The following is a 26778-nucleotide window of genomic DNA, read 5'->3' as shown; positions in this document are numbered from 1 at the left end:
TCAATTTCTTTCATCAGTGTCTTATAGTTTTCAGTGTACAGTTCTTTCACCTCCTTGGTTAAATTAATTTCTACGTATTTTATTATTTTTGATGCTATTGTGAATGGGATTGTTTTCTTTATTCCTTTTCAGATAATTCATTGTTAGTGTATAGAAATGCAACTGATTTTTGTATGTTGAGTTTGTGTCCTGCAACTTTACTGAATTCGTTTACTGGTTCTAGCGGTCTCTTGGCAGAGTCTTTAGGACTTTCTATATATGAGATGAGATCATCTGCAAACAGACTATTTTACTTCTTCCTTTCTGCTTGGAATTCGTTTTATTTCTTTTTCTTGCCTGATTGCTCTAGCTAGGACTTCCGGTACTATGTCGAATAGGAGTGGAGAGAGCGGTCTTGTTCCTGATCTTAGAGGAAAAGCTTTCAACCTTTCACCACTGAGTACAATGCTAGCTGTGGATTTGCATGGCCTTTATTATGTGAGAAATGTTCCTTCTATATTCTATATATTCTAATATTCTTCTTTTTCAAAATATGGTGACATCCCAATTTATTTTTTCATACAAATTTTAATATATTTCATCTAATTTCCACCAAAACCTGCTATCATTCAAATTAGAATTAACATAAAATATACACAGTAATTTTTAGAGAAGTAGCTTTTTATGATGTTAAATCTTTAATCTCAGAATATACCCATTTTTCTCTTTTCAGATCTTATTTTACATAATTCAGCAAGATATTATAGTGTTCTTCATACAGATTCAACCTTTTTTATTAAATTTATTCCTAAGTATATGACACTTTTTACTGTTAACGTGAATGAGATATTTTCTTCTTTCCATTTCTAGGTGTTTATAAGTAGTACAGAGAACAAGTACTTTTTTGTAAATATATCTTCTACATGGCCACCTCACAAAATATATTATAAATTCTAGTATACTTTTTACTAATATTTTAGGGTTTCTAAGTATATAATCATATCATCTCCAAAGTGATGGGGAAAGTCTCTTTTAGTTCTTTGGCTTCTAGCAAAGGGAAAGTCTCAGGAAAGCTATGTGCCTCCGCCATGGCTGAGGGCATAAAATAATTAACAACAACAATAATAGTAACCTTCTCTCATGCTAATATAAAACCATTGGCCTGTTCTCACTCAGGTCTGAAGTTTATGTTTACATATCGACATCCAGTCACGGACAGATTATAGTGGATGATACGATGCACAGAACAGACTCTCTCCACTCCTTACAGGATGAAAGCATTCATTCCCACAGCTGCTAGGAGGGTTATCTGCAGACATCATTCAACTGAATCCCTCTCTGAGAATCACTCTCAGAGGAAGAGAGCCCTTTTGCCTCAGAAGGGGATAATTCTGCATGGCCATCTCAGTTCCACAACTTCTTATAGGGTTGGCTGAGCACTTTGCTGTGACTACACCATAGTTCAACTTGTCCCTCTAACCAATCCTACTTCCTTCAGGTACCCATCTCCTCACACATACACACAGGTGTTGATTCCAAAAGCACTCTCCAATAAGCTTCTTGCATGTGAATTTCCATCTCAGAATCTGTTTCCTAGGCAACTTGATCCGTAACAAAAGATAATAATAACATCTAGTTTGTGCGGTTAGATAATGAAAACTAAAACTACTGAAAACAGGAGCATGAAAGTCAGGCAATATTTAGAGTATTTCCTAAGGCCTTGTATTCTACAGAAGAATGGTTAAGATATTAACTAACTTTATTAAGAATGTATTAGTATGGGGCTGGCCCCGTGACCGAGTAGTTAAGTTCACCCACTCTGCTGCAGGCGGCCCAGTGTTTCGTTGGTTCCAGTCCTGGGCGCGGACATGGCACTGCTCATCAAACCATGCTGAGGCAGCGTCCCACATGCCACAACTAGAAGGACTCACAACAAAAGAATATACAACTATGTACTGGGGGGCTTTGGGGAGAAAAAGGGGAAAAAAAAAAGAGTGTATTAGTAAAATTTTCAAATCAACTAGTAAAAGAATGGAAATATAATATATAAATTTCAAACTCATACAGGAACAAAATAGAATAAGAAAATAACATACAAGCAAAAAATAGAATTATCAAAAAAGAATAAAACTAAAAAATAATAACAGATACATGGAAAATCCCCCAAATATTTTGAAATTAAAGAACACACTTCTAAGTAACCAACTTGTCAAAGAGATAAACTTAAGGGAATTTAAGAAATATTTTGAACTGATTGAAAATAAAAATATAATATTAAAATGTGTGGAATGCAGAAAGGAAGAAGTAAAATAGTCTGCTTGGAATTTCTATTGTTTTTTTTTTTTTTCTGCTTTGTCTCCCCAAACTCCTCCTCCCTCCCACGCCGTACACAGTTGTATATCTTAGTTGCAGGTCCTTCTAGTTGTGGCAGGTGGGACGCCGCCTCAATGTGGCCTGACGAGCGGTGCCATGTCCGCTCCCAGGATCTGAACCCTGGGCCGCTGCAGCGGCGCGCACAAACTTAACCACTGGCCACGGAGCCGGCCCCAATGAGTTTCTATTCTTAAAGGAACTCTTACCACTTCTGAGTTGACAACAATGGGAGCTCTGACAGTTCAGCCTTTCTTCTACTTAGGGTGACTTTACCATAGATTTTTAAATACTTTTGTTGCAGGAAAATTTATATACAATTAAATGCACTTATTTTAAGTATACAGTTTGACAAGTTTTGATAAATATATGCACCCATGTAACACCACAATCAAGATTTAGGACTCTTCTATCACTCCAAAAAGTTCCGTCATCTCCCTTGGCAGTCAGTGCCTCCTCCCTGACATCAGGTAGATTTTGAACTTATTTCTATAACAATTAATGAGCTTGGCATGTTCTAGAAATTCGCATAAATGGAATCATACAACATTATGTTTTATGCCTGGCTTCCTTTACTCAGTGGGATATTTTTTATATTCATCAATGATGCTATGTGTAACCACAGATCATTCCTTCTTATTACTGAGTAGTTTTGGCTGCATGAATATACCACAATACATTTATCTATCCCTTGCCAGTGGACCTTTGAGTTGGGTTTTCCACTGTGGGTCTATATGAACAAGGCTGTTTTGTACATTTGAGTGCAAGTCTCACTGTGAACATATGTTTTCATTTCTCTTGGATAAATACCTAGGAATGGAATTGATGTGTCATTTGGAAAATGTACAATTAATCTTATTTCTTTTAAGTCAAACTTTTGTCCAAAAAGGCTGAATTATTTTTGCATCCCCATCAATGATGTATGAGAGTTTCCATGGCTCCACATGATCACCAACACCTGGTATTATCAGTCTCTAATTTTAGCCACACTAGTGGGTATATAGTGATATCTCATCATAGTTTTAACTAATATTTGCTAATAAATATCTCTATATGTAACAACTGACCAATTCTAAATCTTCTTTTGTGAAGTTCCTATTCAAATCTTTTGTCCATTTTTTATTACATTGTCTTCTTATTATTAAGTTGGAAGAGTTCTTTGTGCGTACTAGATCAAGTTCTTTTTCAGATATATTTATTGTAAATATTTTCTCTGAATCTATGGCTTGCCTTTTCATTTTCTTACCAACGTGACTTGAAGAGCAGAAGATATTATTTTGATAAGGTCCAATTTATCATTTCTCTCTTTTATATTTAGTGCCTTTTATCTCCCAGCTAAGGAATCTTTGCCTGCATACTCCAAGTCACCAAGACTTTTCTCCTCTGTTTTCCTCTAGAAATGTTATCATTTTTTACTTTTAATTTAAATCTATAATACATTATGAGCTAATTTTTGTGTGTGGTTTGAGATGGGGTCAGGGTTTGATTTGGTTTCCTTTTTTTTCTATATGGACAGTTTTTCTATAATGTGTTCTATAAATGTCTATATGGACAGTTTTTCTATAAGTTCTATACATGTATCCAGTTGTTCCAGGACATTTGCTGAAAAGACTAACTCCCTTCCCCCCATTAAATTACTTTGGCATCTTTGTCAAAAATCAGTTGAAAATTTATGTATTCATCTATTTCTACACTCTTACTTGCTCCATATACAATATATCCTTATGCCACTTTAACACTATTTTGTTTACAATAGCTTGATAATAAGCCTTGAGACCAGGTACAGTAGTTTTTCTAACTTCGTTTCCTTTTGCAAAATTTTTCCAGCTATTCTAGATCCTTTAAAATCCATGGAAATTTTATAATTCTCTTCTAATTTCTACCCAAAAAAAATATTAATGGAGTTTCCTATTTGAGATTTCATTACATCTGTATATCAGTTTGGGAAGAATTGACACATTAATAATATTGAATGTTCCAATCCATGAACATGGTATATTTCTCTCTTTATTTAGGTGTACTTCAATTTCAATGTTGTATAACTTTCAGTGTATAAATCTTGTCCACATTTTGTTATATTTATCCATATGTTTTTATGCTATTTTAAATGGCATTCTTAATTTTATTTTCCAATTGCTTATTGCTAATTAATAGACAAAAAGCTAACTTTGCATTCTGTTACGTTGTCAAACTCACTTATTAGTATTTCTGGTATTTCTTTGTAGTTTCCTTAGTATTTTCTATATACATGATCATGTCATCTGCAAATAAAGATAGTAGTGTACTCAGAGTTTTTCTTATGATTGAGTGTTGAATTTTTCAAATGTTTCTTCTGCATTTATAATTTTTTTCCTCTGTTTTTAATGGGGTAAATAACGTTGATTGATTTTTAAACTTGCATTTCTGAAATAAACCACACTTGATCATGATATATGAGCATATTAATATATTGCTGGAATTAATTTGCTAAAATTTTGTTAAAGATTTTTGTCTATGGTCATGACGTATACTGACCTGTGACTTTCTGTTTCTATAATGTCTCTGTTAGGTTTTGATATTAGGATTATTCTGGTCCCACAAGACACATTAGGAAATGTTCCCTCCTCCTCTAGTTTCTGAGAGAGTTTCTGAAGGCTCAGTATTATTTCTTACTTAAAATTTTATAGAATTCACCAGTAAAACTATCTGGATTAGATCTGGATTATCTTTCAATATAAGCACTTAAAGATATAAAGCTCCTTCTAAGCACTTATTTAGCTGCATCACACAAATTTTGATATTAATATTATTAATATCATTTAACTCAAAATATTTTCTCATTTCCCCTGTAATTTCTTCCTTTACCCTTGGGGCATTTAACAGCATGTGGCCAGTGACTATAGTTAAAAATACTGTATTGCATATTTGAAAGTTGATAAGAAAGCAGATCATAAAAGTTCTTATCACAAGAAAAAACTTTGTAACTTTGTGTGGTAATGGATGTTAACTAGACATATTGTTGTGGCACTTTACAACACGTACAAATACTGAATCATTGCGTTGTATACCCAAAACTAATATAATGCTGTATGTCAATTATATCTCAATTAAAAATATATGTTGCCTAAATTCTAAATATTTGGAGTTTTTCTAGATATTTAATTGCTATTGGTCTAATTTACTCCACTTGTGGTCAGAGAAAATACCTCTTTTTATATTGTATATCCACCAACATAGATTCATAATTACTTTTTATGCTTTTGAGTTTTAAGTTCTATATCAAATTTAAAAGTGATTTATGGACCTACATTACAGTAGTACAGGATTCTATATTTGTCTATATATTTACCTTTATCAGAGAGTTTTATATTTTCATATGGCTTTGTATATCTGTTTATCATCCTTTTGCTTCAACTTGGAGGACTTTCTTCAGTATTTCTTTTTTTTTTAAGATTAGCACCTGAGCTGACAACTGTTGCCAATCTTCCTTTTCTCTCTCTTTTTTTTTTTTTTCCTTTTTTCCCCCAATCCCCCCCCCCCCGCCCCCAGCACACAGCTGTACACTCTACCTGTGGGTCCTTCTAGCAGGGGCTTGTGGGATGCCACCCCAACATGGCCTGATGAGTGGTGCCACGTCTGAGCCCAGGATCCGAATCAGCGAAACCCTGGGCCGCTGAAGTGGAGCACACAAACCCAACCACTCGGCCACGGGGCCGGCCCTCTCTTCACCATTTCTTGTAAGGCAGATCTGGTGGCAATGAACTCCTTCACTTTTTGTTTATCTGGGGAAGTCTTAATTTCTCCTTCGTTTTTGAAGGACAGTTTTGCTGAATATAGTATTCTTGGTTGGCGGGGTTTTTTCTTTCACACTTTGAAAATATCATCCCACTCCCTCTATCCTGCAACGTTTCTGCTGAGAAATTGGCTGATCACCTAGTAGGAGCTCTCTTGCACATGACAAGTCACTTTTCTCTTGCTGATTTCAAGATTCTCTTGTCTGTGACTTTCGACAGTTTGATTATGATGTGTCTTAATGTAGGTCTCTTTAGGTTGATCTTAATTAGAGTTCTTTGAGCTTCTTGAAATTTTATGTCCATTACTCTCCTCAGATTTGGGAAGTTTTCAGCCATCATTTCTTCAAATAAGCTCTCTGCCCCTTTCTCTCTTTCTCCTCCTTCTGTGACTCCCATAATGTATATGTTGTTCCTCATGGTGATGTCCCATGTCTCCTAGGCTATCTTCATTTTTGCTCTTTTTTTCTTTTGGCTCCTCTGCCTCAGTGATTTCAAAATCTCTACCTTTAAGTTCACTGATTCTTTCTTCTGCCTAGTCAAGTTTGCTGTTGAGTCTCTCTAGTATATTTTTCAATTCAGTTATTGTGTTATTCAGTTCCAGAATTTCTGTTTGGTTCTTCTTCATAATTTCTCTCTTTGTTTATATTCTCATTTTGTTCAAGCATTCTCATTTTGTTGATTTCTTGACTTCATTTAGTTGTCCATCTGTTTTCTCTTTTAATTCATTGAGCATCCTTATGATGGTTATTTTGAATTCTTTCTCTAGTAATTCACATATCACCATTTCTTTAGGGTTGGCTTCTGGAGATTGTTTGTTTCTTTGAATGGCCGTGTTTTCCTGTTTCTTTTCATGCTGTATTATTTTCTTTTGGGACTTCAGTCTTTGAAAATTTAGCTCTCTCTCCCAGTCTTTGTGGTCTGGTTTCATACAAGGAGGACTTTCTCCAATCATTCCAGCTAGAGAATCTGGAGACCTCTCAAACCTCTTCTGGGAATGCACACTCTCTGGATTTGCACATGTAATCTCCTAATTAAAGAAGTTTGCCAGTTTCTCCTCAAGATCTCCTGTTTGTCTGCAATTCTTCAGCCTCTCTGGTCATAGAGAAAGTTGCAGTACTAGAGTTCCACCTAGTGTCTGTCTGTTGTACTACAAATTCTGGCCATGGGCCAAGCCACATTGACTGCCTTTGTTCTCAATCGCCCCCAACCTGACATCCCATTCCTGTCAGTGCTTACTTAGATTCAGGCAAGACAGAAAACAGTCCTTTGGTAACACCCCAAAAAGTCAGAACATTGGATATACTTTCCAATCTTTTCCCTCCCAAGGAAGAAGCCAGGAGTTACAGATTTCCTCCCAATCATGCCATGCCATGCCATGCTGAGAAGGGCTCTGGTGAGTGAATGTCAAGAATTTTCCTGCCAGATTTCAATGAGGTTGGCCTCAGGCTTGAACAACCTTATGTCATAATGTTTTTTTACACAAAATAGCCTTCACCACCTTCAGGCCAAAAATATTAACATTTGTTTTCTGTTTACCTATGTTTGGGGTCTTCTGGCCTCAAAAGATTAGATATAGCAATTTGTACCCACTTTCCAAAATACATCTAAACAATGTAAGCTTTCAAATCTCAGGTGCTCACTTTCACAAAACCACAAATGGCTTATTCCTAGAAACATTCACCATTCTTCCTCTGAGATAAGAAATGGACAATGCCCACCTCACAAGCATGACCCACCGAGTGGCAGCAGCTCAGCCCACACAAAGTGCCCCACCTGCTGAGCACAGCAGCACACAGGGCTCCCTGTGAGTGCAGCACCAGCCCATGTGAAACTGCCCCTCCAGCCTAGCACAGAAGCTCAGCCAGACTCACCTGCTGAGTGCAACCCACCCTGCAGCTGCTGCCAGCCTGCACAAATGCAAAGCGGCTCAACCAGCACAACTACCACACAGGGTGGGATCAGAAAACACTGCTCTTGCCCCTGCCCAGCAAGGCCAGTGGAATCTGGCCTGATACTACCACAAATGTGCCAGCAGAGGATCAATTCATCAAACATCATGAAGAACTACAGTAACACTGCCGAGCAGAAGGAAAATGACAAGTCTCCAGAAACCAAACGTTAAGCCACAGAAGATTACAATCTAAATAGCAGAGAATTCAAAATAGTTGTCATAAAGAAACTCAACAAGTTACAAGAAAACACAGAAAGACAGTTCAATGAGCTCAGGAATAAAATTAATGAACAGAAAAAATACTTCACTAAAGAGATTGAAGCCTTTAAAAAAAACTATACAGAAATTCTGGATATGAAGAATTCAATTAATGAGATAAAAAAATAATGTAGAAACCATAAAAAATAGAGCAGATCTTCTAGAGGACAGAATTAGTGAATTAGAGGACAGAAATAGGGAAATGCTTCAGGTGAAGGAGGAGAGAAAATTAAGATTTTTTTTAATGAAGAAATTCTTCAAGAAATATCTGACTCAGTTGGGAAAAGTAACAAGGATTATAGGTATTGCAGAAGGAGAAGAGAGGGAGAAAGGAGCAGAGGACTTGTTTAAAGAAATAAGAGCTGAGAACTTCCCAAACCTGAGGAAAGAACTGGACTTACAAATACATGAAGCCAATAGACTCATAATTACATCAGTGTAAAAAGATCTTCTCCCAGGTATATAATAGTAAAACTGTCAAAAGCCAGTGACAAATAGAAAATATTAATGGCAGCAAGGCAGAAGAAAATAACCTGCAAAGGAGCTCCTATCAGGCTTTCAGTGGATTTCTCAGCAGAAACCTTACAGGCCAAGAGAGAATGGAATGATATATTCAAAATACTGACAGACAAAAACTTTCAGCCAAGAATACTCTATCTAGTGAAATTATCCTTCAGGTATGACAGAGAAATAAAAGTTTTCCCAGATAAACAAAAGCTGATGGAGTTCATCATCACTAGACCTGCCTTAGAAGAAATGATGAAAGGAGACCTCCTACCTGAAACAAAAAGACACTGGTTTACAAGGTTTTGAGCAAGGAGATAAATAGACAGACAAAATCAGAAAATTGTAGCTGTCTATCAGAACAGGTTAGCAAACACTTAACTATAACATAAAAGATGAAAGAAAGCATCAAAAATAACTATAAACACTTCAATTTAGTCACAAACTCATAACACAAAAAAGAATAATTTGTGACAACAATAACTCAGAATGGGAAGAGGAAAGGGATGGAACCTGCTTAGGCCAATAAAATGCTATCAGAAAATTGCCTATCTCATCTATGAGATCTTTTATACAAACTTCACGCTAACCACTAAAAAAAATCAGATCAGGGACACAAATGATAAATACAGAGAAAATTGAGGAACCCATAAGAGAAAACCAGCAAACTGAAATGTCAGTCAGAAAAACAAGGGAAGAGAAACAAGGGAAATATAGAACAACCAGAAACCAAGAAATAAAAGGCAGTATTAAGCCCTCATATATCAATAATCACTCTAGATGTAAATGGATTGAGTTCTCCAAACAAAAGACACAGAGTGGTTGGATGGATTAAAAAACAAGACCCAACAATATGTTACCTCCAGGAAACACATCTCTAAAGACAAACACAGGCTCAGAGTAAAGGGCTGGAAAATGATACTCCAAGTAAATGGCAAGCAAAAGAAAGCAGGTGTTGCCATATTTATATCAGACGAAGCAGATTTCAAGATAAAACAGGCAACGAGAGACAAAGAGGGGCAGTATATAATGATAAAATGGACATTCCACCAAGAGTACAAAAATCAATTGCATTTCTATGCACTAATAACAAACTCGCAGAAAGAGAAGTCAAGAATACAAACCCATTTACAATCACAACAAAAAGAATAAACTATCTAGGAATAAATTTACCCAAGGAGGTGAAAGACCTATACAATGAAAACTATAAGACATCATTGAAGAAATCAAAGAGATAAAGAAACAGAAAGAGAGTCCATGCTCATGGATTGGAAGAATAAACATACTTAAAACGTCCATATTACCTAAAGCGATATACAGATTTGATGCAATCCCTATCAGAATCCCAATGACATTCTTCACAGAAATAGAACAAAAACTCCTAAAATGTATATGGAACAACAAAAGACCCCAAATAGCCATAGCAATCCTGAGAAAAAAGAACAAAGCTGGAGGCATCACAATTCCTAACTTCAAAATATACTGCAAAACCATAGTAATCAAAACAGCCTTGTACTGGCAGAAAAACAGACACACAGATCAATGGGATAGAATTGAAATCCCAGAAATAAAACCACGCATCTATGGACAGCTAATCTTCAACAAAGGACCCAAGAACACACAATGGAGAAAGGAAAGTCTTCAACAAACGGTGTTGGGAAAACTGGACAGCCACGTGCAAAAGAATGAAAGTAGACAGTTATCTTACACCATACACAAAAATTAACTCAAATGGATTAAAGACTTGAATGTAAGACCTGAAACCATAAAACTCCTAGAAGAAAATATTGGCACTACACTCTTTGACATCTGTCTTAGCAGCATCGTTTCAACTACCATGTCTACTCAGGCAAGGGAAACAAAAGAAAAAATAAACAAATGGGACTACACCAGACTAAAAAGGTTCTGCAAAGCAAAGGAAACTATGACCAAAATGAAAAGACAACTCTCCAACTGGGAGAAAATATTTGCAAATCACATATCCAACAAGAAGTCAATTTCCAAAATATATAAAGAAATCATACAACTCAACAAGAACAACAAAAATAACCTGATCAAAAAATGGGCAGAGGATATGAACAGAGATTTTTCCAAAGAAGAAATACAGATGGCCAACAGGTACATGAAAACATGTTCAACATCACTAATTATTAGGGAAATACAAATCAAAACTACAATGAAATATCACCCTACACCTGTCAGAATGGCTATAATTAACAAGAGAAAAATAAAAAATGTTGGAGAGGATGTGGATAAAAGGGAACCCACATACACTGCTGGTGGGAATGCAAACTTGTTCCGTCACTATGGAAAACAGTATGGAAATTTCTCAAAAAATTAAAAATAGAAATACCATGTAATCCAGCTATCTCACTACTGGGTATTTAGCCAAAGAACATGAAATCAACAATACAAAGAAATTTATGCACTTCTATGTTCATTGCAGCATCATTCACAATAGCCAAGACAGGGAAGCAACCCAAGTACTCATCAACAGATGAATAGATAAAGAATATGTGGTATATACATACAATGGAATACTACTCAGTCATATGTAGAAAATGCATATAGAAACTAGAAGGAAATATATTTCTAAATAAGAGTTATTTTAATGCATATGTGCTATTCACCTGTTTTTATTGCCATGATCCAAAATTAGTCTTGAAAGACAATTGGCCTGACATTACTTTCATGAAGGATGACATGGATGGTCAGTTATTCCAAAAGCCAAACTTTGTTTTTATTAAGTATCCTCCAACATTTTACTGGATTAAACTAACAGCCGTATTGAGAATATTAGTTCATGTAGTTATCTGCAAGCACATATTGCAACAAGTTTATCCTGCAGGGCTCACCAGGAAGTTTTACTCCTCCTAGTGAGTATTGTAAGAGTGCTTTCCTGAGACTTTGTTTGTTAATGGCTGAGGCCATTGTTTGATAACATCATTTTTTCCAGGATGAAATCTTGACAATCAATAGGAGCCAAATTAGGGTACATCTTGTGTAGATGTGTACATCTGTGGGTCTGTTCCATAATACTTATGAGGAGGTAGCAACTATCTAAAGATAGTTTTATGAACCAACTTGATCATATTTCCAGGCCAACTCATCACAGTTTTCTTCTTTTTCTTAATATCCTCTATTTACTCTTCTCCTCTATTATCCAAAGGCAAAACTGTGGAATGTCAGATTTGAATTCTGGCTCCACCGTTCACTAACAGTATGATCCTAGACAATGTACTTGACCTCTCTGTCCTATAGTTGCCCGATATACGTAATTGTAGATAATGATAAAAACTACCTCCTATGATTCTTGTGAGGCTTCAATGAGATAATCTTGTAAAACTCTTATCAGAGTGCCTAGCACATAGGGACTATTTGATAAATGGTCTTTTTAGTTTTGTTATTTTCCTTTCTGGTTTTCACATCCTCCTCTTTATATCCTTTCCATTCATTCTTGATGCTTATATCAGTGAGTTGGGATGAGGGATATAAGAAGCCAGTCCTATTAAGGTGAATTTTTCCCCAGGCAGGATTTCTGCATTCAGGAAAGCCAGCTCTGGATGAAGGGGGTGTCTCATCAGGGTACTATAGACCCATCATCAAGGCATGGGTAACTGAAATTAGTAGCTAGATAACTCTGTTAACTCAATTTTGTTTTGTTCATTGCTATATACCTAGAGTCTAGAAAAGTGCCTGACAGGTCATAAATATTCAATAAATATTTCTTGAATTAATTAATGTCATGACACATTTTTATACAAAAGCATAACGTAATACCTAGAAAACAGCCTATAGATACTTCATTTCCACTTTAAACTCACAGATAACACCTCAGAAAAAGAGCTGAAATTAACACAAACTTTTAAGCACAAGCTGGATATTTTTATTACTACTATCATAAATTCCAAGTCGATAAACTCTGGCTTTCCCTTCTACCTAGAAAATGCTCTTCTTCTTCTCTTTCTCACCTGGCATCTCTGTCAGGCTCTTTACACAACCCAAGACCTAGGCAGCCATATTTTATTCTCAGCTACTCCCTCTAAGAAAGTATGCTAATTACTGCCTTGCAGGTCACCTTTTCCTCATCCACGTCTTCCACTCTGCCTTCCACCTGTCAAGGTAAGACACTTGTCCAATTTCTTCCAGGAAGGGCCATCCTGGTCTGTTACTAGGAAAACCCAACCCTTGCCATGACCTGTGCTGTCATCCTCCTGACCTCGATCTGCTCTCTGCTTTCACGTGGAAGGAACTCAGTGCTACATTTCTGCAGCAGGGTTCCTTCTTCACATTTATCATTCAGCTGCATTTTACTATCCGCCTCCATTATCTCTTGAAGGGACCTGACCTAGTTTTATGTTAATCTGTGGTGTTAAACTATCAAACTAAACAGAACAAATTATCTACAGAATTCCATGGCAGTTTCCTCCTGCCTCCTCCCTGCTAAGAGATTAAAGCAGGACCCCAAGTCCTGACCCATGCCAGGGTAGAAACTGCTAATCTAGCCCTTAGAAGTCACACTCTAAATAATCCATCCCAGCTCTGCAAGAACAAATCACAGCATACTCACATTTCATCTTGGGGTTCTCTCTGAGCATCAGATATGTATTAACTAAGTTAATATTTGCTTAATAAATTATAAAGTATTACATAAATGTTGGTTTTAATTGTGGCTATTCTTATGTCTTTCCAGTCTTTCCCTATCTCTTAAGGAAGAGGTAATTAGATTTGAGTGAAACACTTGGATATGGTCCCTGGTGGACCAGAGCATTTCCCTGGAACGAAAACATAGATACAGCTGCTGCAGTTGGCTCCAAGCTACATTTCCTCCCCAGGGAGGTTCTTCTTCAACACCCACAAGGGAAAGAGGCTGTCCTGCTCTAGAAAAGGCAGTAGTGTCCATAGCAGCACATATAGAATAGGGACAACAGTCTTCTGTGGGCACCCTGGGGTAGGAAGAAGCCAGTAACATGGAGCCTCCACAGGAGAGAAGCAGAAAATCCACAGAGCTGTCAGCTGGCAGAAGAATTTAGTCCAGGGGTAAGACAACCAGGAGAGGAGTTGACTCCAAGCCCGAAGCAGGTCAGGTCCCCTCTCCACTGAATCTTAGTTTCTAGAGTTCCTCTGGGCTGATACTACTCTCTGCCTATAGAGAGGACGCCCTCCTATCCAACATAAACAAGTTCAGAAGAGAGCTTGCCATATTTTTTAAATGTCTTGTGTTTGTTCCAGGAGGTTCCAATGAATGGGGCCCATATTTGCCAACAAATTCCTGGAGGTTCTAGGAAGAAACTTCATTTCCCCTCCTCTGACCCTGTTCAGTGAGCCTCACCTTATTTTAATACCCAAAAAATCATGCTGTAAATAACAGTAGTTAGCCCTATAAGACTCACCTCTATAAAACCAGCACAGACAGGTGGGTGTGGGTTTTCCACCACCACCACTCCCTTGGTCATTGCTCTGCCCTCTGAGCTTCTGTGGGCTAACTATAATCCCTCTTCTTCATAAGAAGCCCAATATTTGAAAACAGCCATCATATCCTTCCATTAGTTTTGTCTTTTACATGTTAAACATTTCCACATTCTTCATATGTTCTTTATACTTCACAGTTCCCAAGTCCTAATTCACGATAGTCAACAAAAATCTCAAATCATTTTCACACAAATGGCTACTGAGTCAGGTCTTACCCTTCTTTTCAACTGATTGTTAAAGCCTGCATGCAGATTTTATATGTGCCCCCTGTTAAATTTCATCTTGTTCTTAGGCTAGCATTCCAAAAGACAGGATTATTTGGAACTATAATTCTGTCACCTATAATATTGGTTTTCCCTCTTTGTTTCATACCATCTGAAGTTTGATGAGCCATGCATATTTGCTGTGTCTACTGAAGTCACTGCTAAAAGAGGTGAAGAAGACAAGATCTACAAAACCTTCTCCTTTTCATTAGACATCTTTCTCCAGACTTTCAGAGAGTCATTGATGAATAATTTTGGTGTATAGTAGCCAAACTAAGAGTATTATCTTTAAGTTCACGGTCATTACCTTTTTTATGAAGCTTTACTGAAATTAATATGTCCTTTTTATACTCCTTTCTCCTGATCTACTAAATTATTAATACTACCAATATAGGACACTATGCAAGTTTTCACATTATCATCAGCATTATATAGCTCCTGATGATGTCTTTTTATGAGACTTTCAAGCGTTCTATAAAACATCTACCTAAGAATTTTACCAGAGTCCAGGTCAAATTCACTGATTAGCAAGAGCAATCATAACTTTTTTATCATAAGCATTTACTCAGAGTCCAGACTTGAGAAGTTTTGGGTCGATTCGCTGGTTGGTTTGGTTAGTATACCAGTTTCTTCCTTTGCTCCATCTCTCTGCTAACACCAGGTCCTATGCTACTCTCAATTCAAGTTTCTCCCTGGCTCTTTAAGAAGTCACTAGTGTGTAGAAGACAAAATATGTTCAAATATATATGAAAGTATTCTATTTGCTCTATGTCTATACTCCACATGTGACCAAATGTGTGTCTGCATGATGTAAGCCCAAAACCAGAGAGAAAAGTAGGACCAGGGAAGGAACACAAAAACCCTGTGTTCTTGCTGCCATCTGCTAATGTGAAATGTCACCTTTCTTAACTCCAAAAATGAGAAAACTCTATCTCAGGTTGGGCTTTCTGGTTTCTTCCTCCTACCATAGACACACACACACACACAAACACACACACACACACACACACACGCACACAAACCCCTCTTTGACTTCCATCTCCAACCTTAATCATAGTTCTTTCTCAAACTCTGAGTGACGATATTCCAGTATTACCTCAGTTATGGGAAGACCCAGAGATTCCTTCTCTATTTAGTGATCATTTAAATGCCTCTTACCCTAGCCCATTAATTGTCAGATGTTGCAATTTTTCTATGGCAACTTATTATTGGAAAATTATTGTAACTAATTCACTTATTTATTTATTCATTCATTCCAAAAGTACTTATCAACGTCTTCCTGTGTGCTTGCTGTCAGGGCAGCACTGCAAGAACTAAGAGAAGGAATCCTGTACCAATGTAGAAGTTTCTAAAGAACCCACAGTTAGGTGAGATAAGTTGAGCATTTGACTTGTACAGAGAATAAGGGCAGGAGAAACAAGAAAAAGAAAGTATCCCCAGCTTCTGACAAATGATTAGAGCCTGGACAAAGTTTGAAAATGGCTTTACCAACAGTCACCCAGCTGCTTGTCCAAGGAGAAAGAATGGCTTCCCAGGGGAGTGGGATCTGAGTTAATTCAGATCTTTCTATATTGCATCTCTCATAGAGTAAATGATATAGGATTGCTTATCTGCATTTCCAAGTCTCACTTTCTTGGAAAAGGAAAATAGTCTGAGATGAGCAGCTGCCTGAGAGATATGCATGACCTCAGAGTAGGACCACCCCCGACCAGGTCATGGGCACTCCCCCAACCTTCCAGAATGGAACCAACCTTACCAGGTATGGTTCTCCTATTGATGCCCAGCCAGGATTGTCAGGTAAATAGCTCACTGCTAATTGGAAGAGCTCTATGCTGCTCTCTGATTCTGACATTTCTGTTGTTACGAAAGAATTTGGAAAAGCACTGTAGGATAGTAGACTATATGCAGGAGCTTTGGAGTCAAGCAAATCTGAGTTCAAATCACGACTCCACCATAATGACCTTGAATAAATGACAAACTCACTGGGTATTAGTTTCTCTTCTATAAACAGGAGACGGTAAGGCCTATCTCCAGTGCTTGCTGTGATGAATAAATGAATAAACGGAGCATAATGTGCGGTCATAACAGGATCTTGGTTAATACTAGTTACCTTCCTCTTTTCTCTTGGGCCCAGATCTAGAGGAGGAAGCAGTCCAGTGGTGACAGCGAAAACCAGACCACCTGGCTGATCTTAGTGGGCTTCGGGGAGCTGCATCACTTGGGCTTCCTCCCCTTCATCTTCTTTCTGGCCATCTATGTGGTAACAGTCGGGGGCAATGTCCTCATTGCGCTGGCTGTAGCCTCTAGTCGGACTCTCCACATACCCATGTACTTCTTCCTCTGCCACTTCTCCCTCCTGGAGATTGGCTATACCTCCAACATCGTGCCTCAGCTGTTGCGGAGCTTCCTAGAAGGGAGGGAAGCCATCTTGCTGGTCAGCTGTCTGGTCCAGTTCTACATGTTTGCCTCGCTGGCTGCAACTGAGTGCCTCCTGCTCTCCGCCATGTCCTACGACTGTTACTTGGCCATCTGCCACCCCCTTCACTACCCTGCCCTGATGAGCACCTGTTTGTGTGGCTGCCTGGCTGCTGGAGCCTGGTTCAGTGGTTTCTCATTCTCCACCTTCACTCTGACCCTGGCGGCCCCTCTGCCCCTTTGCCCTGGTAGCAGAGAGATTGACCACTACTTTTGTGACTTTGCTCCAGTTACAGGGCTGTTCTGTGGGGATGTGGCAGCCATGTGGGGAGCTGGAGTGAGCATCTCAGGCTTCCTGATTGTGGCCCCCTTCCTATTAATTGTGGCATCCTATGCCTTCATCCTGAGGACTGTGCCACGAATACCCTCAGGCCATGGTAGAGAGAAGGCCTTCTCTACCTGTTCCTCCCACCTCAGTGTGGTCGGGGTGTTTCATGGCACCCTCATTGTAGTCTATGTAGCCCCAACAGACCACATGCCCCCCTTGCTCCGAAAGGCCTTCTCTGTCTTCTACACTGTGTTCACCCCTATGGTCAACCCCATCATGTACAGCCTTAAGAACCAACAGGTAAATGGTGCCCTTCATAGGCTCTGGGGACAGCTCATCCCAAGACATACCCCACTGAGGGAAATGGGACAGCTATTGACTTCTTCCTGGATTCCAGCTTAGCCCCTTCCTCAAAGTCTAAAGGACCAGAGAGCACTGTGATGAAAAGACAGAGACTGTGGGATTGAAACTTTATCTCTCACAGAATGAAGTAACTTCATTTTTCCAGTTGCAATTGGGCAGGTATCAAAATACATGCTTGACACAGGGCCTAAATACCATAGACACTCCATAAATATTAGTTGAAAAAAATTAATGAATTAATCAATACTGAAAAGAATGTGAGAGGGAACAGAGCATAACATCAAGTGGGGAACATTTGCAGATTATTAATCCAAGGTGACAAGGACTGAGGTTGACAGATAGGGAAAGAGAGTTAAGGAGATGGTAATAAGAACCATTAAGAATTAAGATAATGTCTCATAACATGCTTCAAATTAAATCTCAGAAACAGAGAAAGAAAACTCCACAACCTAAAGTCTGTAAAGTAGTGATGTAGGTAGTGGTGGGATATGAGCCACTCTCACTGCATATAGATAGCACTCCTCCTAGGGAAAGGAAGGGTCAGTTAGAGGGGAGGAAAGAACTCTATGCACTCATGCCTGTAGCCCAGAAGCCCAATTAGGCCACTGCTCTGGGTCTTCCCATTAGTCCTCCTATCATTGATATTGGACCAATAGGTAGTAGGGGAAAGGAAGGAGCCAATTAAATAAAGAAAGAAAAAAATAAATTGAACCCAATGAGAGGATTCTGAAATTTTACCTCTATCAAAGAATCTTCGAAGTCTTTTTAAAATGACACAAAAACATTTCTAATTTTTTTGTTTAATATATCAACAAGTTTCTCAACATGTGATATGTAAACCATCTATACCAGAATAATCTGGAGTTGTTGTTTACAAATGCAGATTTCTAGGCTCCTCACCAGACCTAAAAAATCAGAATCTCTAAAAATGGGGCCCAGGGATCAGCATTTAACAAATACCACAACTGATTCTCAGTGTAGGGAGAGGGCATGGTTTCCAGGGATGAGAGGGATGATAGTAGAAAAATAGAGCAAGAAAAAAGAAAATATAGTTACTCATGGATGTAAAGAGATGTAACCCTGAGTGGTGAGAATAAGATAGTTGTATGAAAAGGGTCAGTGAGAGGATCTGGAAGAAAGTAGAAAATCTGGAATAACAACTGCCCTATCTGGGTGGAATTGGAATATAGAACAAGAAAAAAAGAATATAAAATTTCCCTGTCTGGAATGTTGCTGGGGAAATGGGGAAGATCTAGGCTGTATCAGAGTTTTAAAAATGTCTCTGTGATGTTTTTTATTTGCATTAAAATCAAAAGTGAAATCGTGTGTTGTGTGTGACAATGTCCTGGCGAGAGGACCAGGATAGAGTGAACAGGGAGCACATCAGTTTCCCTGAACAAAGAGCCCAGTGCGCCCCTCAGGATGCAGGACTCTCACCATGCCCAGAGGAGTTTGTTTACTCTCTATATGAGGGGCACTGAGAACAGGTAGGGATATGTAGGGAATGTCCAGGAGGCATTAGAGGTGTGGGTCCCAAGACCTGCACAAAGCATGTGGCTGCCTTTATGGTATTATTTCAAGGGTTTTGAGAAAGCTCCAAGACCTTCCCCTCACCTCACCACCTGAACCCCATAAGCAGTCCTCCGCCTACTCCTAAAGCCAGAAATTCTAATTTAAAGTGTCTTCATTTTAATCATAGGTCAAATGTACATAGTACTGTGGTATAGAGGAAAGAAGCAGACCTATCTATGTTTTGATCCCAGTTCTGCCACATGCTAGCTTAGGATAATTACTTAACCTCTTTGACTCTCAAATTCCTCATCTGTAATATGACAGGAATAATAATAACAATAATAATAATACATACATATATACATCCATACATATTTGTATGCATACTTTACAGGATTTTTGTGAAAATCAAATGAAAGACATATAATAAATTCCTCTATCTCTGTGCTTTTATTGGCCTATGACACACTTTAATAAACATTAGCTCTCCCCTCACCCTACCTCTCCTGAAGGAAAGTCAAGAGACAACCTCGCCCTTTGGTCACAACACCACTGAGGGCCAGCCTTTCCTTGAGTGGAACCCTGATTGCATATAAACATGAGGCACAGCTGCTCTTTCCTATTACCTGGCATAAAAGGACTGAGACAACACTGGGAGGATGACAGACCATAAGAAAACTGGTCCTAAGTAGACGAGAAACCCTGGAGGAAAGAGCCAGAGAAGGAAAGTAAAAAGGAGGAATGGGAAGGGAAGGATGAGGAAGGGGAAGAGAGAAGAGGGAAATGGAAATAGAAGCAGCAGCAGGATAATGGAAAGGGGAAAAAAGTAACAAATGGGAAAGATGATAAAGAAAAGTAGTAGAAGAAAAGGAGAAGAGAAGAATTTGGGAAGCCTTTCCCAGATTCCTCCACTTGGACCACACATTTATTTTCCTAATGAAAAGGAAACAGGTGTGTTTTTAATGGATTGTATAAAATTTTTAAGTTATTAATAGGACTTCTGCTCAATATTGCATTGTAAGTCCATGCTTTGTGATACCCCATTTACAGCAAGCACTTAACAGTAATTGAAAACATGCAAAAAGAGAAAATTTAAAAGGCATGTAATGGTTCAAAAGCAAGACAAATATCTCCACGAGCCACAAATGTAAGAAAATTGTTAATAAAAGCTGTGAGTAGGACTGAAGCTGAGGGCCTGCTGGATTCCGGGCTTAAGCAGTTACAGGCAGCTATGAGTTCAGCTCCTCCAGGTCAACAGAGACTAAAAGTGCTCCATCTACAGCAGGAGATAGAAGCTCCATCTAGAGCCAAAGTCACTTTAGAAATAAGGGACTGGAAACAGGGTCTCTTTTTCATTAAAAAGAAACGACAATAATAGCCTCAAGTAGAGGCTATTATTCTCCCAAACCCAGGTATATCTGGGTCTAGAAGTAACCAATCTCACTCCTGGCACTTTGAGACCATCACCAACTCCACTTTATTTTAAAGTCTCCTATTCCTTTGAGGTTTATATATTTTGGCCACATGCCTATGTCTCCCTTCAGTTACTCTCCCTCCTTCCTTGAGAATGCTGGCACTTGTTTCGTAGAATTTCTCTCCATCCAAAGATCTATTCCTATTCTGAGTTATTCAAACATCCATGAGCGTCCTATCCAAAACCTAGGCTCCGCAACCCGATAAGCATCTCCTCTGCTCTGCTTCAGTCACTCATCCCTATGGCCCCATCCTGTATCTTGCCATCACCCAGAAGTGCATCACCTCTGAAACTATAACCTCAGACATCTGCTATTCTCACCAACCTTTTATTCTTTCAGTTTATTTGCTCAATTGCTCCCAATACTACTGTTTCAATTCCATTGAGACATTCAGTCCATTGATAGTCACTTCTACTGTATTTCTATGTATTAGCTTCCTTCTGTCTTCACTTCTCTCCTTATCCAGATAAAATTCCACAGTCCAAAATATAAACCACTTTTCCAACATCTTCCATTACCTTGCCTCATTATCTTTCTGTCCACTTGCCTGGAAAAAATCTAACCCCAAATGCATAGTCTCATAGGTGCCTTTAGAGTAAAGATGAACCTCCTTAATATGACTTGGCCCCTGTATGCCTCTAGATCTATGCAGACATATTTCTTACCACTCACAGTCTCATATCTATGCTTCAGTCATAATGATTATCTTTCATTTCCTTGAATTCACCAAACTCTCAGGCCTTTTCATATGCTTTTTGCTCTACCTGTAACAATTTCCCATCAACTATGCCCAGCTCTTGCATAAAAAGTGGGCAACAAAGATTTGTTGAGTTAATTTAATCAATGAAAGCACGAGTAGATAGATAGCTGGACCAATTATAAATAAGCTATGCCTACTATTCATCCCATCACATCTCCAAGTCAACATCATTTAATACCCTTTAACATGTACAGGCTTGCCAGTATTTCAAGAAGACCTACAGAGGCTTCCTTTTAGCACTACCACTATTACTCTTGTGCATTTTCTTAGAAAGTATTGATCTAGTTATAATTCTTCTTTCACAATGTCCATCCATCTATCTGAAACCAAGACCTTATGCTCCAATAATAATAATCAACTTTTTCTAAGTATATATATATATCATGTCATTTGTGCTTCACAACAAACTGTGAGGCAGACATTATTGACACCATCTTATAGTTGAAGAAAACTAGACTCAGAAAGGTAAATTTAAGGCCATTAAGATGATAAGGAGTGAATCCAAGACTCAAAAACTCTGATCTTTTTTATCTCAAAGTCCATGTTCTTTTCATGATTAGCATTGTCATTCTTGGTCAAAAACAAAAGAGAGGAAGAGGAGAAAAGAGAAAGCACATGAACACAGGCATTACTTTTACGCTTGGATAACGAAAGTAGAAGAAACCAGATTTTTAGAGAACAAAGGAACAGAGAACGTTGGGAGGGAACAGAGAGCCAGAGAAAGATGACTGAGCAAGGACGAATTTGAGATAAGGAATGGATCCCCAGCAAGCCACACCGTGGGTTTCAGCACCAAGGACAGCACACATCCCACGGTTGTTGGGGGTTAGAGCAGAGAGCTTTATCTTCCCTGTTTGCGTTGGGAGAGTGTGAAAAGGGGTGAAGACATCTCCTTTAACCCCGAAAGGAAGTAGACAACAGGGAAGAGGAAGAGACCTGGCATTTTGACAGTGCCTGAGAGAGGAGGACATAAAGGCAAATCTTCGACCTGGCCTTGGACAAGACCAACAAACTTTCCCAATCTAACTTCCTTTTTCTCTCCCCCGTGTCACCTGCTCTCTATCTCTTGGGATTCTGTGTGAATCCTTTATTCTTGGCCTAACCCCAGGGAGCCTTTGTTTTGGATAAGCGTTGAGGTTTTTATCAAGAACAAATCAATGAGGTATCACCTCACTCTGGTCAGAATGTCTATAATTAACAAGAACAAATCATTCCCCCAGGAAGTAAAGGAGCTGAAAAGGATGAGTAACAAGAGACAGAACATCCTATGATCAGGATATGCCCATGTCTGCACTCCATGGTCTTCTAGGACCTCCTGGTAAAACTCCTCATACCATCCTCCCACCAGCAGCATTTCCAACAAAGTCATCAAGTTTCCTAACAAGACAGAATAACCATTGTTCCAGAAAGTAGAGTTCCTGACTGATACATTAACCCCCAAAAGGTACACACCTGGAGTTTGCTCCAAATCATAATGCCTGCACATGAGACAAATCACAAAATTAGTGACCCTAGTTATATGTCCAAAGAGGACTTAGAGAAGAAAGAGCTATGAATCAGAGTCAGGGCAAGGTATAGAAACTAGACACAAAGATTGTAAGAAGTTAGACTCCTCAAGCTATGCTCAGTGCCAAAAATTCTACCATGAAGAAGGAGGCACTTCAAACAGGTACCAGCTAGATAACTATCCAACTTCTCTGGGGGATAGGCACTAGATCCCCCCAAAAGTGTTTTTACTCTAGTCCTGCCTCCTAACTTAAAGCCCTAGGCTTTGAGATGGAATGGAAATTCACACTGTGATCACACCTCTTAAATATGAGAATAACCTCATCATATCTCTAGAAGGTTAATTAGCTGGTGTTCTGGGCTGAATGTTTGTTTTCCCAAAATTCATATGCTGAAAGTCTAATCCTCAAGGTGATGGTATTTGGAGATGGGGCCTTTGGGAAGTAATTAGGTCATAAGGGTGGAGCTCTTATGATGGGATTAGTGCCCTTATAAGAAGAGACACTCCAGAGCTTTCTCTCTGTCTCTGTCTGTCTGTCTGTCTCTCTCTCTCTCTCTCTCTCTTCCTCCCCTCTCCCTTCCTCTCTCCCTCCACCATGTGACCCAGAGAGAAGGTGGCCATTTGAAAACCAGGAAGAGAGCCCTCACCAGGAAGCAATTTGCCTGGCACCTTGATCTTGGACTTCTCAATCTCTAGAACTGTGAGAAATAAATTTCTATTGTTTAAGACACCCAGTGTACAGTATCTCATTATAGCAGCCCAAACTAAGACAGCTGGTGTACAGGAGTGATGGGCCTCAGGTATTCCTGAGAAAATTAAAACAATCTATGAGCTAATCCTCTAGGATGGTCTGACCACTACAAAACTTCTCTCTGGAACAAGGGTGGGAAGGTACAGAAGAGGGAATAATAATAGCTTATATTTTCTATGTGCTTACTATGTGTAGGCACTGTTCTCAGTGCCTTGTATTAACTCATTTAATCTTCACAATAACCCGATAAAGTAGGTACAATTATCATCTCCATTTTACAAATAGTAAAAGTGAAGCATAAAGAGATAGAGTGATCTCCTCAAGGTCACACATCAACAAGTATCAGAGCTTAGATTTTGACCCAGAAGGCTGACTCCAGAGTCTATGCTCTCCACCATTACGCTCCAGCTGGTTGTAACCAACAGAGTAATTCCCAGAGTAGTAAGTCTCACCCTATGAGACCCAAGGCCCTATTTTAAATTCAAAAATTGAATAATTTCCTCTTTATTACTCTGAAATTAAATTCACAGGTAATATACCCTAGCGTCACACATAATCTCATTAAAATTAACATAATGCACTAAATGCCAAATAAGAAAGAAATAAAATGGAAATAATTCATTATAAAATAATACGTATTTTAGTAGAAATGCTTGGATACAACCACACCAGAAGACATAATATAATATAGTAGTTGGATGTAAGACTCCAAGACAGAGAACCATTGTGAGTGTAGTAGCTGCAAACACAGATGAATACAGATGTGTCACATTGGCAACTCAAGAATCATAAGCAACATTGCCAACGATGATAGGATTTCCTGAAATGATAAATAACCTTGTTAAAGTTCCAAACAAAACAAAGTACAATTTCCTCTTGGTTTACACGATAGTTATATTCCTAGAAAATTCAGTGTATATTAATTCCATGAAAAAAAATTCTTTGTGTTAGGCTTAATTAATTCTTAATAGGCTTTATACCTACATGAATTTCCACCAAGAGATTTTTTTAAAGTCAAGCAGGACACAGAAAAATTCTTCAGAATATAGTATTGTTCTGTACATTGAAAGATAGATAGACCCCACTCCCCAAGTACTAGTAGCTCCCTCTAATCACTGTGACAACCAAAAATGCCTCTACACATTCCAAAATTGCCTCCTGGGAGTCGTATCATCACCTTGTGAATCACAGCCCTAAAGCCTGTAACTTCCAGACCTCAAACAGTGACGCCAGACTTGAATCCTCCAGGGAGAGGCTGGTGTTCTCCCCTGGAGACAGGTGCAACTTTAAACCTCTTGACCCATCAAGACAGGTAAAGTTTCTGAGAAGAAGCTGTGGTGGGAAACCAGAGTACCTAGTTTAGATGTGTCTCCACTTACACTTCAAAAAGAAAAGTTTCCAAGGATTCTTAGATCTGAGAAACTAATGTCTTCTTAAAAGAGGAGAGACACCCAGGGGGAGGCTATATGTGAACTTCAGGAAATTAACCAAGGGTCACCTTCTGTCAAAGAACTACACGTGGCCTGCAAACAAAGAGAGAGAAGATGCAGGGCAGAATTGAGAACAACTTTCTGATGCCAGAAGGGTACATTAAATGCTTTGAGCCATTGGACACATACAAGAAAGACCCAAACAACATTTACTACTCAAAATTAGTTGGTCACCATCCATGTAGATGAGAACTCTATGGAAGAAACTCAGCCTTGAATCTGGGGAGAAAGAACTGTATTGGGAAATTTTCATACAGACAAACCTCAAATCACATCCCTGCTTGGTAGTCCACCAGAAGAACCCGAAGACAGGAAATAAATAACTGGATTATAACCAGCCTTCTGGGTTTCTCCAAATGAATGGTCCAAATTTAAGGAATGTGCTCTGCTGGGGCCTATGGATTTACATATTTTGGATATTCTGGGACAGTCTCAATTTTATATGGTTTAGTTCTTGTCAAAAATGAGGATGTGTTAAATGTGCAACGAAACATAATTTCATTTTTAAAAATTTACAACACTTTACATGTAAATAAATATACAAATAAGAAAATAAAACTTTGTCAGACCATAAGTTCTGGTTTGGGACTTAGAAAGTGTGGTCTCTATACCTCCAGGGCACTAGACTTGGGACAATGAGGGCTCTGTCCTCTCTAAGTGCACATGATCATTTTTTTAAGAGGTTGGGCTTAATTTCAACTTACACTTTAGAAGAAACACCAGCTGGCTCTTAGGACCCCTGATCTGACATACAACAGGGCTGGTGGTCGTCCTGGAAGCTCTTCTTTCCACAACCACTCTCATTTCTTCATCTTCAGTCCAATTCAGTAACATTACTAGGACACTCCCATTCATTGCAATTACTACTTTGGATCTGAGGTAAAGACAGAGAACAGGTTGACCCTCAAGATTTTGGAATACTTTACTGGTACATGATTCCTGCTGGAACTATGGGACCAGGCTGGACACAGCCAAAAGCTAGATTCAGAGAAGGATATTCTGCCAAAGATTTTATAGAGAGATCCTGACATATCAAAAACCCTCCAATATTCCCTTTACCATAACCACCGAAATCTTATAATTTATCCACTCGACAAATTTTTTGACCACTTAATATTATTATGTATGACTCTAGCTCTTCACAAGAATATAAGCATCCTAGGGGTGTGGATTTTTGTCTGATTTATTCACTGCTGTATCTCTGGTGCTTGGGACAGTGCTTGACACATAATAATCAAAAGTGTGATGGGATGTGTAAACTGAAAATCATTATGCCAATATTAACTTCCAATTATGATGAGTTAAGATAGATTCTGGTTTTGCTCTGGGGAAACACAGATACTTCTCCTTCCTCCCTAGTCTCTCCCTAGACATTTTCTGATGCTGCCCCATCTAACCAAGGATTCAGGCATAGAGCATCTCCATTCTATCCTCAGGTTCTATGTGTCCTCCCACCCTCCATGAAGTCCATATTGGTTGGGTCAGTTCAGGGGATGAGACCAGAGCAACTCTCCCACCCTCTGACACACAGGTGTCTGCACTAAGGTTACTGACTCAAAACTATCATGCTCTGTGATATGAGGCAATCCAGCCCTGGAATGCCATTA

General features: G+C 38.7%; 1 protein-coding gene across 1 annotated transcript in view; it reads right to left on the bottom strand.

Moving 5' to 3' along the window:
• Positions 1-25984, bottom strand: part of LALBA (lactalbumin alpha) — a 33877-nt gene extending 7893 nt beyond the window's left edge. Inside the window, exon 1 of the mRNA XM_046638220.1 lies at positions 25876-25984. Within this exon, the coding sequence (XP_046494176.1) occupies positions 25876-25975 (100 nt within the window). The 5' untranslated portion in view covers positions 25976-25984. The remainder of the gene's footprint in view (positions 1-25875) is intronic.
• Positions 25985-26778: the final 794 nt, after the last annotated feature.

This window comes from Equus quagga, chromosome 1, assembly GCF_021613505.1.
Source record: "Equus quagga isolate Etosha38 chromosome 1, UCLA_HA_Equagga_1.0, whole genome shotgun sequence".
In the NCBI taxonomy this organism is placed as follows: Eukaryota; Metazoa; Chordata; class Mammalia; order Perissodactyla; family Equidae; genus Equus; species Equus quagga.
This window is presented reverse-complemented; position numbering and strand designations above follow the sequence as displayed.